At 49.6% G+C, this 14,363-nt stretch overlaps 1 protein-coding gene across 1 annotated transcript in view; it reads right to left on the reverse strand.

Moving 5' to 3' along the window:
* itga5 (integrin, alpha 5 (fibronectin receptor, alpha polypeptide)) overlaps nt 1-12,219 on the reverse strand; it is a 35,978-nt gene extending 23,759 nt beyond the window's left edge. Inside the window, exons 1-2 of the mRNA XM_056587924.1 lie at nt 11,807-12,219; nt 1,985-2,115 (exon numbers count right to left, since the gene is read on the reverse strand). Of these exons, the coding sequence (XP_056443899.1) occupies nt 1,985-2,115; nt 11,807-12,009 (334 nt within the window). The 5' untranslated portion in view covers nt 12,010-12,219. The remainder of the gene's footprint in view (nt 1-1,984; nt 2,116-11,806) is intronic.
* Between the last annotated feature and the right edge of the window lie 2,144 nt (nt 12,220-14,363).

Here is a 14,363-nt window from a genome sequence, read left to right on the forward strand (position 1 = left end):
CATATCCCCCTCCATACCACAACGTCCCCGAATGCCCCCCCCCCCCCCCCCCCTTCCTCCCCTACGTCCACGGGGCCGGCTCTTATCTGGATGGAGGAGGAAGTGGATGGGAGTGGGCCCTCTGGCTGGTCTGACCCAATTAGTCAAGCTAATTAAGAGGCTCGGTGGTCTGGGGGTCAGCCCTCCCCCACTCTCTTTGATGGAGGAGAGAGCGGGAGACCCTGCATCGCTCGCTAATGGGATTGATCCGTATCACCGTCCACCCTGGCCCAGTGACCCAAGTCCCGCTCGGATTAGATCCCCTGCGGTCGCTCAAGATATGAAGGCACTGACATCATGGCCTAATGTAACCGCTTATTGTCCACTATCCCATTACCTGCTCAATATCAACATGGCCGTTCATGGGTTTTTAATGAAGTCCGTGGACTAGAAGACGTACGGCCAGCGGTGCCCTACAACACCCGAGACGCCCATACATATCACAGGCGTTTACACCACCAAATCGGCATGTATATGCGCTCACAGTCCGAGCATGTTCATCATATTTGTGTGTGCGTGTGTGTGTGTGTGTGTTTCTATATGCGATTATGTGTGTGTGTGCGTGTGCGTGTATGTGCTATTGAGATCAGATGGCTGAACTGGCTCTTCCTCACAGATGTGCGCTTTCAAAGCGTCATGAGAAGGAAGAAGGGCCCCTACTCTGGACCGGCCGGCGGGGCCCATCCCTCACCCTGACCCCCTGCAGCCGGAGCGCGACCTCCGCTCCAACACCACCTCGACGCCGGGCGGCGGGCGCCGGGCGGCCAGCGGATGTGATGCACATTTTTCCTTCTTCTGCAAAATGAGCGCAGCAGTATTTGAGCATGAGCGGCCAGCGAGCGGTCGGCAGGCGAGGAGCGCTGGATGGTTGCCGTTGCAGAGAGTGGTAGTTAAACACGGGCTTCTCAGAGGGTCAGTGGAATGTCTCTCGCTCAGTCGCATAATGGACAGTTAATCAAACCAGGAAGGGGGTTTGACACTTTCCTGTTAGGAAGTCCCTCTTGTTAACAGGAAAGTGTAGCTGGACACACACACACACACAGGTTAACACACACTCAATCCTGCTTAATGCAAGACCTATGCTACGCTATTGCTTCCATCGAGCAAGTCAACGCCCCCCTGCCTTATCTCCATACTCCATTAAACCAGGGCTGCTCTCGACAGGCCGCACAATGGGAGCCGTCCATTAGAGCATTTCACCCACTTCCTAATTCCCTCCACAGGTGATCTATCTGATGGGGACTGAGCTGACGCCTTCACCACCCGAACAAGACACTGCTTTGTTTTCGGAGACGCGTGTTTGCTAGTTTTCTTATCTCTCTAAAGCCCCAAAGGGCGCAGCAACACAAACCCAGTGGAAGAAGAGGGAAGGAATAACCTTTGTGTTTTGTGTTCATGCCCTCAACACTTCATTATGTTCTTTCCTTCCCAAACAAAGCAACAAAGGAACAGGAAAGACACTCCAGTTTCCACTGCTAGCGGCAACTCAGCAGAGCTCAGTGCTGACGTCTGATACGCAGCGGCTGGCCGGGAAGGGGAGGGGGAGAGGAGGAGGAGGAGGAGAGGAGAGGCAGAACTCAACAGAGGAGCAGAACTCGACAGAGGAGCAGAACTCCACAAGGGAGCAGAACTCCACAGAGGAGCAGAACTCCACAGAGGAGCAGAACTCAACAGTACATACACTGAACTGCTTCAGTGCTCAGTAATCATTCAAGCAGATAGAACTCTCAGCAATAGATAAATGAGGCTAGCTAATGCTAAATGACGCCAATTATTATCTACTTAACTACCAAGGAACAACATTACACTAGTACCCAGGCCTGGATGTTTGGACGGCCACACCCGCAAATGACCTACAAATGTCAGGATCCCTTTCCAGAGAACATATAAAATCATCTCTGCAAGTTTCCAACGTTGCCTAGCGAGCACAGACTCCAACTCTTACCTTCAGCATCAAACTCGATGTCATGGCACTCTGATTGGCCGAGTCCCCAGGGGCAGTAGAAGACCGATCCTCCCTCTGTGATGTTTGGCTGGCTGGTGTTGGCCTTGGGAGCCCCGATCAACACGCTCACACTGGAAGAGAAAAGACACAAAATGCTGTTCAAATAAAGCAACAACTGGCGGATCTCCCAAACTGCAATTTAATGAGGTACATTATGAATTACTTCACCCATCGTAACCTGAGGTTGTTGCAACATATAGCTTTTGTTTCTGGTGTTAATTATAAGGTTGCATAAACCACTCCTGGTAAAAACACTCACTAATAGTAAACTGCAGGCAGTATATGTGCACTTTATTGTTCACTTAATGACAGAAACGTTTACCAGGCTTCAGCTCTTGGTTGCATAACCTTGTGGAAACCACTTGGGCTGAAGCACATGTGTTTCTCCACACACACACACACACACACACACACACACACACACACACACACACACACACACACACACACACACACACACACACACACACACACACACACACACACACACACACACAGGTACTGTCAGTGCACTAGAGTCACTGAGGCTTGCATGCACAGTCGCAGACACAGACATCTGGGCCTCCCCGTGCGGCTAATTGAAAAGCAAAAACAAAGAAGGCAGGAGCGAAACCTCGAGTGGTGCGTTCAGAAAGCAGCGGTGGTTGTTTCTACAGCTGTGGTGCGAACACCACTACCACTACTACTACAAGACTATGGCTAAGTCCTTGGGGTTCTCGTTGTCAGAAGAATTTAACGACAGCAATGGGCTGAGGCAAGCCGTTCCCTGAGCCCCCAGGAGAAGGAAGTGAGTGGTGCCGAGTCGGCCCGGTACCCCAGGTCTTCAGAGAACAAAGGGAACCGGCGGGAACTACTTCAGAGGGAAAAGAACGAGGATGAGCGGTGATGACGGGCTGGATGGGGGGATGAGTCAGAGGAGTGACCGGGTTCATGATGGTTAGGATGGTAACATTGTGTGAATTATTCTAATGTTTTCAGCAGACAGTCCGTCTGTACTGTGCAATTAGACATTACCTCATTGAGGACCACTTATCTTTGTGTCAACACAGACATGGCCGGAGGGCAGAAGAGGCAAGGGGAAGCTTCTCGGGTAGACAGAGCCTGGCGGGGGAGGGGGGGGGGGGGGGGGGGGGGGGGGAGGCGAGCAGGAAGAGCACTCCCTTTCCTGTTTCACAAATTCTAATAGCGCATGAAAGTTTAAATGTTGGCCAAACTTGGACTCCTCACCCCGACCCCGACTTAGCAGAGTTGGTCGGGGGAACACTGGCTTGAGTCCGCTTGCGGCCCGGTGAACATCAAACAACCGACATTCAACGAAACGTGTATAAAGGAGAGTCGAGGGGATCTGATAACAGGGGATGTACCAGGAACAATAATACGTTGTCCAGCAGAAATAAGAAAGGAGAAAACATAGGCTAGTACAGACGTTCAACATTGCACCGGTAGGAAGCCAAACAATGATCCAAATGTAGGGCAGAGGGTCATTCTGCGGGTTTCTTATTCACAAAGAGAACAATGAGAACGTACCCGGATAAAGTAAAGCACAGTCCACCGCCCCTTTCACTACCAAGTGCAGTGAACATCCCCACAGGAGTCTGGGCAGATGTCCCAGCTGTGCTCTAATGTAAAGCCCAGAGAACCATCCCGTCACGGATTCTCACGATGAGGCCATGGGGGGGGGGGTGAAGACTGAACTATCCACCGTAGCATGCTGCTGTTCAGACTGGGTCGTTGTTCTGATGGAGAACATTTGTTGAGTGTTGGAAACGCTCATCGCTGTTTTGTCTCGGCGGAATCTTCCCATGACATCCAGGAATGTTAATGACAAGAAGCATCAAAGTATTCCTGGAAAATGTTCAATCCTCATTTTGAGCTCCGAGATACCCACGGCCCCGTTAGAAGTAGCGAGACACACAGTGGTCCTTTATTTGATTTATACAGGCTCTGAAATTATTTATGTTTGCCTAATATAAGCGGAAACCGATACAGATAGAAAGATAGCTAGCGTGTTTGCAGAAACAATGTTTTAAATCGTAACGCAGTACAGGAAACAAACTCAACTTATAGAGTTGATGAAATCAGCCGGTTGCCAGCTGTGATGTGTTCTCAATACCATTCTGAAGGCCAGACATCGCTTTCTCACACACACACACACACACACACACACACACACACACACACACACACACACACACACACACACACACACACACACACACACACACACACACACACACAATGAAGAAAAAAACATTTACCTGGCAGGAACCAGTGTTGTTCAACTGGAATATCCCTGTTTCTTTATATATCCTATCTGCTATGCATTTCAAAATACATTTGTTGCATTGGCAGACCTTATCAAACGTTTTGCTAGCTATAAGATTTGTTTATATATTTAAGGGGGGGGGTCCTGTTTAAATATAGGTGTGAAATCTGCACAGATGGTTCAGTTGAGTTCTTTTTTCTGATATTCATTAAAAGTGGGATAAATGTGGTCGCCTTCCCCCCAGCACCGATTTGGCCTCCAATACAACATTGGGAGGTTTATCGTTACTTGGGCTAGTGGCAGGCAGCCTCAGTCCTCTGCAGTCTTTCCAAAGAAACATGACTTCCTCTTTCAAATTCTCCATTGTTTTCTACCACACGTTCTTTTCCACTGTAGAGCCAACTCTAGTCACATTGAAACCAACTGCATTTCATCTGCCCATCAGTATGACTGTTAATTTAATTAGAATTGAACCCCATTAGACCAGAATGCTCCTGTCAAGCCAAAAAAACGAACAGTCCAGCGTTGTGCTCCAGCCTGAACAGCCGTTCACACACAGACAGAACCTGTTAATCCTTGTTCATTAGTTGGTACGGATTCTTTTTTTAATGGAGGCAGGAGAAAGGAGTAGGAGAAATGTGCAGTGGTGCCAGATGTGCCATACATGGTCACGCCTACCAGCCCAATCAGCTGCAACACATCAGCCACTAACGACGCCCTCGCCGTCATTTGCCAATTAAGCAATCCTTAAAACTCTCTCTAATAGACTCAGGGCTGCTAGTGGGCGATGTGTTAACACCAGCCCCCCCCTCCAGCGGGGTCTGGGGTCGTCTCTGCTGAACCACGCCATAATTGCTTCACTGCAACCACTTTTTTTTATAAGGCTTTTTGCTAGACCGAGTGGGTGCAGCAGAGCACAGCAACGTGCTGATGGGACATTAAGCTTATAGCTGTGGTCCGGGGGGTTCACCATGGGGCTGCCGAACCAGGGGGACTGGGTCCCAGAGTCCTCAGCGTGGCCCCTGTCCTCCCAGAAGGATTTCTCCCCCTTTTTCCCCTGTTTAATTGTCCCCCCCCCTCCAGCTGCAGGGCTTATGTCACTTGAACACTATTGTAATTACTTTAAGCTACAGAAAATGTGGAGCACACACACACACAACACAATAAAAAGAAAAATGTGTTTTCCGACCAGCTGTGGCTGTCGTCAACGTCTGCAGCGGTCGTTAAGTGTGACCGTACTGTAACGGGGTGAAATCACATAAGAAAGCAGAGGGAAACCAGGCCACGCCAAGGCTTTTGCAGACTCCAGCCTCCTCCACTTCCTCCTCCACTTGTGACGCCTCAGCAGAAAGAGAAGGGCACTTCCTGCTCTCAAGGTCAGTGATGTGTCCGTCACCACCACCACTCAGGACACGAGTGGTTCCAAACCAGTGATGGGAAAGAACTTAGTTCAGATGATGTGGTGGCTTAAGTGCCACTCTTGACCTATGACCTCCCCCCCCAATCCATCTGTGCACACACAAACACATTCAACAACCAGTCCCCTCTCTTATTCTTACTACTTGTGTATTTTGTGTGTCAGACACATATGCATGCACACGCACACACACACACACACACACACACACACACAGAAATCCACACACACTAGCTAAACGCTGCCAAAGCCAAGTTCACACAAACTTCCTCTGAGAGATCATAGCAGGAAGTGGTGGACACTGGACAGACCCTTATTGTTACTCCTCTTCATTTCATCCCCGGCGTGTCCAAAGAAGGTTTCTCCGACTTTATTGACCCTGTGGGAACGAACAGAAGTGGCACAGGCTGCTGTACGGGCTGATTGATGACTCATCTCATTCAACACATGGTGCTGGGAATTGAAGTCATGCACACAGTAAGGGCCAAGGCCACAGCCGGGCCGGACGGGGTGCTGCACGTCCGGAGCATACTGTACAACACACACACACACACACACATACACACACACTCAGACATGATGAGAGTAGCAGGGACTTGGGCGTGGCTTGCGCTGACTAAACATGGTTTGAATGATGATGTCTGAGCAGGCCTGATAGCGGCCAGAGAGGCCCTTTGGTATGTTATCCAAAGACATGTACATTTCCGGCACTTCTATGGAGGAACGCAGTTCCTTAAAACGGTTCCAAGGAATTAATCAACACAGATCAGATTGTTGTTGATAACCAGACGACAGAATCACCACGAAAAAAACGCTTTCAGTGCCTAAAGGATATTGACATTGCAAATTACAAAGTACTGGCCCAAAAGCCATTAGTAAAACAGTTAAGGAAAGGAACGGTTGTTTACCGTCAGGAGAAACAGTCACTAATTAGTGCCTGGGCCAGATTACATGTGTGCTATTTCTGGCCTTGTAAACATTGCCAGAAAGACACTGGTGGCTTTAGGCGCCTCATGCTAGGATGCGTATTTCTAGGTCACTCAAACACAATTGATCCAACCACATCCCAATCATTAACCCCACATTCAACCCTCCCCCCGCCCTTCTGCTGCCCCCCTGTACAGAAACACCACATGGACCCTGACCTGGACTCAGCCGCCCTCCATCGCCAACGTGTGAACTAAGTGCCGCTTTCAGCCCGACCGCTGAGCCATGTCCGCCTGCCCACCGCAGAACTCGGGGTTCAGGGTAACTGGAAACACCCCGCTGCTCCAACACCGAACCAGAGCGAGTCAAACGTGACCCAGGGCAGACTGTGTATTCCCCAAGCCAAGACCGCCTCCTAGGGCCCCCTGAGAGCCCAGACGTTCGGATCAGGATCCCCAAACTGACCCTGAAAACCAGGCATGGGGAGTTTAACGGCCAGTGGTTCACACCTCCCTCCACAATGACCAGTACAGCAGGGGGGGGGGGGGGGGGGGGGGGGGGGGGGGTCCCGCCGTTCACACCTCTTGACAGAGGGGCCGTTGTGTTTTCAATAGGTTTGTGTATGTGTTGCGGGCCGGGGGTTGGAGGGGGGGGGGGGACCTACACAAGCAACTCTATCAACCCCAATCACAGCAGCTGTTGGAACACTTTGTCTCTGTCTGTACCCACCGAATGCGCACACACACACACACACACACACACACACACACACAAGGCCACAGCGCAGACGTCAGAATTTCCATTTTGAGAATGATTGAAATTTCAGTCATTACAATGCCTCAGGTCACCAGTGTGAAACGCATTTGCGTCACTTGCTAAATGAAGGGGGGCCTTCATTCGGTTAACAAAGATGTGAGTCACTATGTGAGGGAGAGGTTAAAACAAACCAGGCCTGATGGCAGCCAGAGATTACGTCGTCCTCCAAAAGTTTGCGTCAGGGAGAGAGCGACCAATGGGCAGTGGTGGAACAAACGAGCCGTGATGTCCGGAGGGCATTCCTGCCTCTATACAGCGCAGTCCAGCGAGGCCAGGGGCTCCATAAAGCCCTCGCCGTCCCCTCTCACCCACGTATGTTTCCACCGGAGCACACATAGGAGCATTATTTTAAACCTTCTATTGCCTCTCACCGTACTAAAGTTAGGACCAGCGTTTCTTATTAAAGGCAGCCTGCCTGGAGCTCATGCCCGTCCCAAATGGACCTTTCAAAACAGCTTCCCGTACGGCCGATGGTGCGCAGGTCATCATATGTTGCATATAATCAAGGAATGACGAGAACAACAATCATTTATCTTATTTATTATTGTTATTTTCTTTCTGAGGTAAAGAGATATTCAGAACAAAGTGTCATATTGTGTGTAACTGTTCCCTGAAAACTAGGATGAAGAATACAGTAGGCTACACCAATTCGATCCGTTAACCAGCAGTAACATAATCATAATAATAATCAGTTTGATCATACAATGGAGTGGAACCCACAAACTGCAGACGCAGGACACAGTTCTACTCTGCTGGAGAGGGTCCCAATATTGGTTTAAGAGATAACCTTGTTTAAGAGGGTAAACTCCACCAGAGTGGCCCAGAGCACCGGGTGACCTCCACTGAGCTGCTCGTCATCATGGATCAACCAACCATGAGCTAATGCACATCACCAACACCCCTTTCACTCACACACATAGACACACTCACACACACACACACACACACACACACTGAGTGGAGGAAAATCTATATTCATCTCCAACCTGCATCTCCAAGCTGCGGGAGGGGCCTCAACGTTATCACAAAGCCTTGACGGCAATCTCCCCCAAGAACCATTCTCACAACTCATCTGAAGATAAGAGAATGAAGCGGTTCCCTGTTTGAATGGGAAGGAGATCTGGTGGAAGTCCTCCACCAGTGGGGAGCACAGTTAGGCGGTGGTTTGGTTACCGCTGAAACCAGAGCCCAAGTGCGTTTTTATTTACAGCGTCTGAACCTTGACCCCGTCTATCTCCGCGTGGACAGCTCCGTTCACCTCCCCCCCCCGTCCCCGCCTGGCACAAGGGAAAGTAAGCCTGAGTGAGTTACTGTTGTCCCGCTCTGATCATGTGGTGGGGGTCTGGCGTTGGACCGGCAACGGATCGAAATGAAGAAACAATCATTTAAAAAATATCCATGTTCATTGCGGTACTCTTTACTTTCTCCCCCAGCTGCCGAAGGCGGTGACATGCGGAGAGGTTCCCCGGCGGTCTTCCATGGTGGTCTGCTGCTCACCGGCGTCCACGCTTAATTCAATTAGACTCAGCCAGGGGGGTCGTGAAGGACAGACGCACAGATGCATCAACTCTCTGTTATGGTTCCGTGGAACACACAGAGAAATAGAGCCTGCGTGTGTGAGAGCTTGTGGGAGACATATGCTTCCAATGTGTCCGATCGCGCGGCCAAGACAACATTTACCGTTTCATGTTCAGAATTATAATCTTTTTGAATCACGCTTGCACACTCGAGGTCAGAGTCCAGGTCTTGAATCATCCTCCACCCTGACAAGATAGATGTCCGGGTTCATCCCCGGTCTGACCCCCAGGATTCCTTCTTCCCCATGGCTCCCCACACCCTCCCCGTAGCCTTTGGCAATGATGATGTGTTTGCCAACCACGAGAGCAGAGATAAGAAGAGGAAAAACATTTCACGTTGCCCGACGCCTAGGGTCTTAAAAGCTGCGAGCGAGCTGAAGACGAAAACAAAATCAAGATGAAGTGTCAAGATTGGGCCATGTGTCTCCTTCCGATAGAGGTCTCGCTAGAGATTTGGCCGTTAGTTTGGAGGCTAGGATCCACAAACCGAGGAGATTACAGGAGACGGTACAAAGGAGGGAGCTGCACTTTCAAACAATCGCTTTCTCTCCAGACCAAGTCTTGCGTGATTTCCTTTTCACCACAGCTCGGCAGACTTTAGATGAAGTCATCTACTCGCCGTGACGGCTTCACAGGCCCATACATCACGATAGCAGGGTGTGTGTGTGTGTGTGTGTGTGTGTGTGTGTGTGTGTGTGTGTGTGTGTGTGTGTGAGGATTAAAAGTGCTGTGCTGGATGACATCAGCATAGAAGGAAGTGAAAATGAAAAACGATGATGATAGAGGCATTAATAAGAAGCAGAGGTGAGGGGGAAATATGCCATCTCAAAAAGAAAAGAAGAAAAAAGGATAAATCTTTGCAGAAGACCCCAGACTACAGAGAGATGAATGGTGGCTCTTAGCGGGGGGGCGGGGGGGGCTCCATGTCAGAGCGTCTGCTGGCCAAGGAGGAAGAGGAGGAGGAACACATGGAAAGAGGAGCCCCGTCCTAGTCTGCACAAAGTCCCGTCTCAAAGCCCAGCCCAGCGCCCCAGCCCCTCTGGCTCAGACACTGCTATAGCCTACAGACACTGCTGCAGCCTACAGACACTGCTACAGCCTACAGACACTGCTACAGCCTACAGACACTGCTGCAGCCTACAGACACTGCTACAGCCTACAGACACTGCTGCAGCCTACAGACACTGCTGCAGCCTACAGACACTGCTGCAGCCTACAGACACTGCTACAGCCTACAGACACTGCTACAGCCTACAGACACTGCTGCAGCCTACAGACACTGCTGCAGCCTACAGACACTGCTGCAGCCTACAGCCTACAGACACTGCTACAGCCTACAGACATTGCTACAGCCTACAGACATTGCTACAGCCTACAGACACTGCAGCCTACAGCCTACAGACACTGCTACAGCCTACAGACACTGCTGCAGCCTACAGCCTACAGACACTGCTACAGCCTACAGACACTGCTGCAGCCTACAGACACTGCTACAGCCTACAGACACTGCTACAGCCTACAGACACTGCAGCCTACAGACACTGGTTGCAGTCTACAGCCTACAGACACTACTACAGCCTGCAGACACTGCTGCAGCCTACACACTGCAGCCTACAGACACTGCTACAGCCTACAGACACTGCTGCAGTCTACAGCCTACAGACACTACTATAGCCTGCAGACACTGCTGCAGCCTACAGACACTGCTACAGCCTACAGACACTGCTGCAGCCTACAGTCTACAGACACTGGTGTAGTCGACAGCCTACAGACACTGCTACAGCCTACAGCCTAGACACTGGTACAGGAAGACTATTTTCACCTCCATACGCTCACTTCCGTTGTACATGGGTGCTTCTGATGCAGCCGTGTAAATAAAAGAACAAGGGGGCTTCTTTATACAGCCTGCTTTTATATGTGTCTCACATCAGTGCCAGACCATTCTCTATTGCAGTACTATCCAGTATCCACACAAACCATTGAGTAGGAAAAGGTGTTCTCTGAGATAAAATAGACTTTAAAAGTGTCATGCTAACGAGTGATCTGAACAGCCAAGCCCTATAGGGGGTCTGACGGCTTCAGTGTGTGCTAGAATGCGTTCTTGATGGCAGACAGAGTGGGGGGCCTCCCCACTGTGCGAAGCAACATCATCACCACCAGCCAGAGCCAGGCAATTAAAACCAAATAAGTGGGATTATTTTTTTCAAGAACCCCACTTATTTCTTTGGTGGAAATGTAGGCCTCCCACCTAAAATTTAGTGTCGATTTGAGAAAAGAGAAGAGGGGGGGGGGCTATGTTTTCAATTGAATTATAGGCTGGTACCTTCCTCATGAATAAAGCTGTTTACTCTGAGCTGCAGTTGTTATTTTAGCAGCCCTGTTGGGCAGCCAGTTAGAGCCCAAGGTGGATGGATACATACAAAAGGGGGACTGCAATGGGCGTCAAGAAAAGCGTAACAGATCTATTTTAATACCATTGAAATGGTATTAAAATAATTTACAAAAAGTTTTCTGTAACAGGGACAATAACGTTTAGCCCACATATATAAATTACCCCCACCGTTATAATGGCTCCAGTTGAATGGGTCTATGCCTGGCATATGTTCCCAATTGTGATGTGATCGACCAAACATTTCCAAGTCTTTACAGCCTTAAAAAAAAGTTCTCTGTAAAAGGTTGGAGACCCCTCTCGTCCGGTGCTGTGTGTTCGCAACAACCCGTCAAACAGATCCAACTCCTCCATGACAAAAGAAACTCACCTCGCGGAATCCACCAAGTAAAAGTCCACCGCGTAACCGAAGTAGCTCCCGTCAGGTCCGCTGTACACAGCCGGGCTCTCCACGTCAAGGTTGAACGTTTGGCACAAGGGCTGCCAGCAGAACAAAAGCGCAAAACTGCAAAGAAGTGTGCGTAAAGGTGTGGGTGCTCCCAGGATCAGTGGAGAAAAGCGTATCAAACCCATTTTTTTAATCAATTATCTAACGAATGTTTCTGTATGTCTCACGGATCCCAATTCTTCTCAAAGACAATGGCTCAACTTTGTAATCCACCCAGCGGTCCGGTGCGGCTATCTGTGCATCCCTGTTGCATGTATTATCTCACAAACGCTCTGTCAGCTCCTTTCTGCGTCCGCGTCCTCGACCCTCCTCCTCTCACAGCGCTCTGCCCTGCTGATGGACCGAGCGTGATGGAAAGTGGGGAGTTCCTTCCGAGACCCGTGACACATTTTAGGAGAGGCGGGGCTTGTGATTCACAAGCCTCTGTCTTGATTTTGGACTTAAGAGAGCCCGGGACTGGGAGATCCCTCCTCATCTTATCTGGAAAATATAAAGTTTCCTCCTGAGGTGCATAGTGTAGTGATGAGCCAAAGAGTAAACCGCGATAGCTAAATTATTATCCAAACTAGATAATGAACTTGATTGTATCTTGTTTTTGAGGGGTGAGTGATGTTGTCACACAAGGTTAGGATACCTGATGTAGACCCATGATAAACAAACAATGAGAAACCAAACGTTTCAATTAAAATGTTTAAATGGTTCCTGATCCTTGTGTCTTTTCTGTTCCGTTTGTCCTCATTAATGATTATTTTCTCTCTCTCTCTCTCTCTCTCTCTCTCTCTCTCTCTCTCTCTCTCTCTCTCTCTCTCTCTCTCTCTCTCTCTCTCTCTCTCTCTCTCTCGCTCTCACTCTCTCTCTCTCTCCCTCTCTCTCCCCCCTCCTCTCTCTCTCTCTCTCTCTCTCTCTCGCTCTCTCTCTCGCTCTCCTTCTCGTTTTTTGTCATAAGTATAAAATACTTACAGAAACACAGCATACATGTTTCTGTAAGTATCTGGCATACAGAATTATTATACACATACAATAATAATACAAACCATAACCCATACATACACTGAGAACTGTATATAAAATATCTCACACTCACTGAGCATGTTTCATTACACACACACGCACACACACACACACACACACACACACACACACACACACACACACACACACACACACACACACACGCACACACAGCGTGGACACATCACATCTGTGTGATTCTATATGCGTGTATCCTGACTAATTACAGCGTGATCTGCGTCGGATTTCTCCAGTGTTCTCTGATGTTCCCGGGAGGTTGGGGGTGTTTGGGAAGATTACGAGTTGGACTGAGTCACACGAGTTCACAACATGGAGAAGGCGGCGACTCACTGCAACCCAAACCTTTTAATAAAGCGACACGGGGCCTGGGGAGAATCAGTGCCTGTTGCTTTAGCTGATTCACTTGAAGTTCTGTGTGGACTCAACAGAGTCCATATTTAGCCCTAAGTCACGGTGGTAGCGACGCAGGGACCTAGAGTACCGGTTTTGATCATATTTATATCATCCAGTCCCCCTATAGGGGAGCCTGGGGGGGGGGGGGGGGGGGGGTGTACCGGGCAGTGCGTCGGTTACTGCTTCTCCGGCCGATGGGAAAAATCCAGAATGTGTGGGGGGGCCACAGCTGTCGGTGACGGCGAGGCTGCGACGAGGGGGTGGCACTCTACAGCTCTAATCCTGGAGCTCTCCCATGCTTTCACTCTGTTTATAGTACCCTGCGATGACTTCTCAGATAAATGAGGCCTGTAGACTCCCAGGGCGTGTTTTGCCATCACCCCCCCCCCCCCCCCCCCTATCGTGTCACCAAACCCTGGGTGATTTGTTGCCGGGACGTTCCCACTGGATACACACTTTGAGTTTTGAGTACAGTGAGAAAAGCGTGCGTCCGCCAAGTGATACAAATGGATGCAAAGATGTGGTAGGGTGTACAGTTTGCTTGACTTTATCCACAGCCACATTAGTCAAAAGAACATCAAAACACATCCACAGCCAGGCGGCTGACTTGAACCTCTTCACTGAGCAGGACGCGCCAGATTCAGCCGAAGCGCTTGATCAACACAATTTTGAGGTCCCTGCATCACACATAAAGGTTATGAAGTTTACAATCTCCATATACATAAACGTAATGTTGATGCATTGAGAGATATCGAGATACAGAGACAGACAGCTAGCGGGCGGAGTATGCTAGCCTTTGGTCTTCGTATGAAGAGACTGCACACACACAAACACACCAGGTGTGTGTGTGTATCCCCGCATAGCATGGTGGCTGCTTCGTTTTATGACCTCATGACACTCACACGACCCACCGTGGGCAAGTAAATGTCATGATAGGTTAGAGTGGTACGGCTCTCTCCCTCTGTCATTCATTCTCTCTCTCTCTCTCTCTCTCTGAGCTATCCCGGCTGGCTGATATGAAGCCCAAACATTCTGCTTTACGATTACCTTGGAG

The sequence above is a fragment of the Gadus chalcogrammus genome, chromosome 1, assembly GCF_026213295.1.
Source record: "Gadus chalcogrammus isolate NIFS_2021 chromosome 1, NIFS_Gcha_1.0, whole genome shotgun sequence".
NCBI lineage: Eukaryota > Metazoa > Chordata > Actinopteri > Gadiformes > Gadidae > Gadus > Gadus chalcogrammus.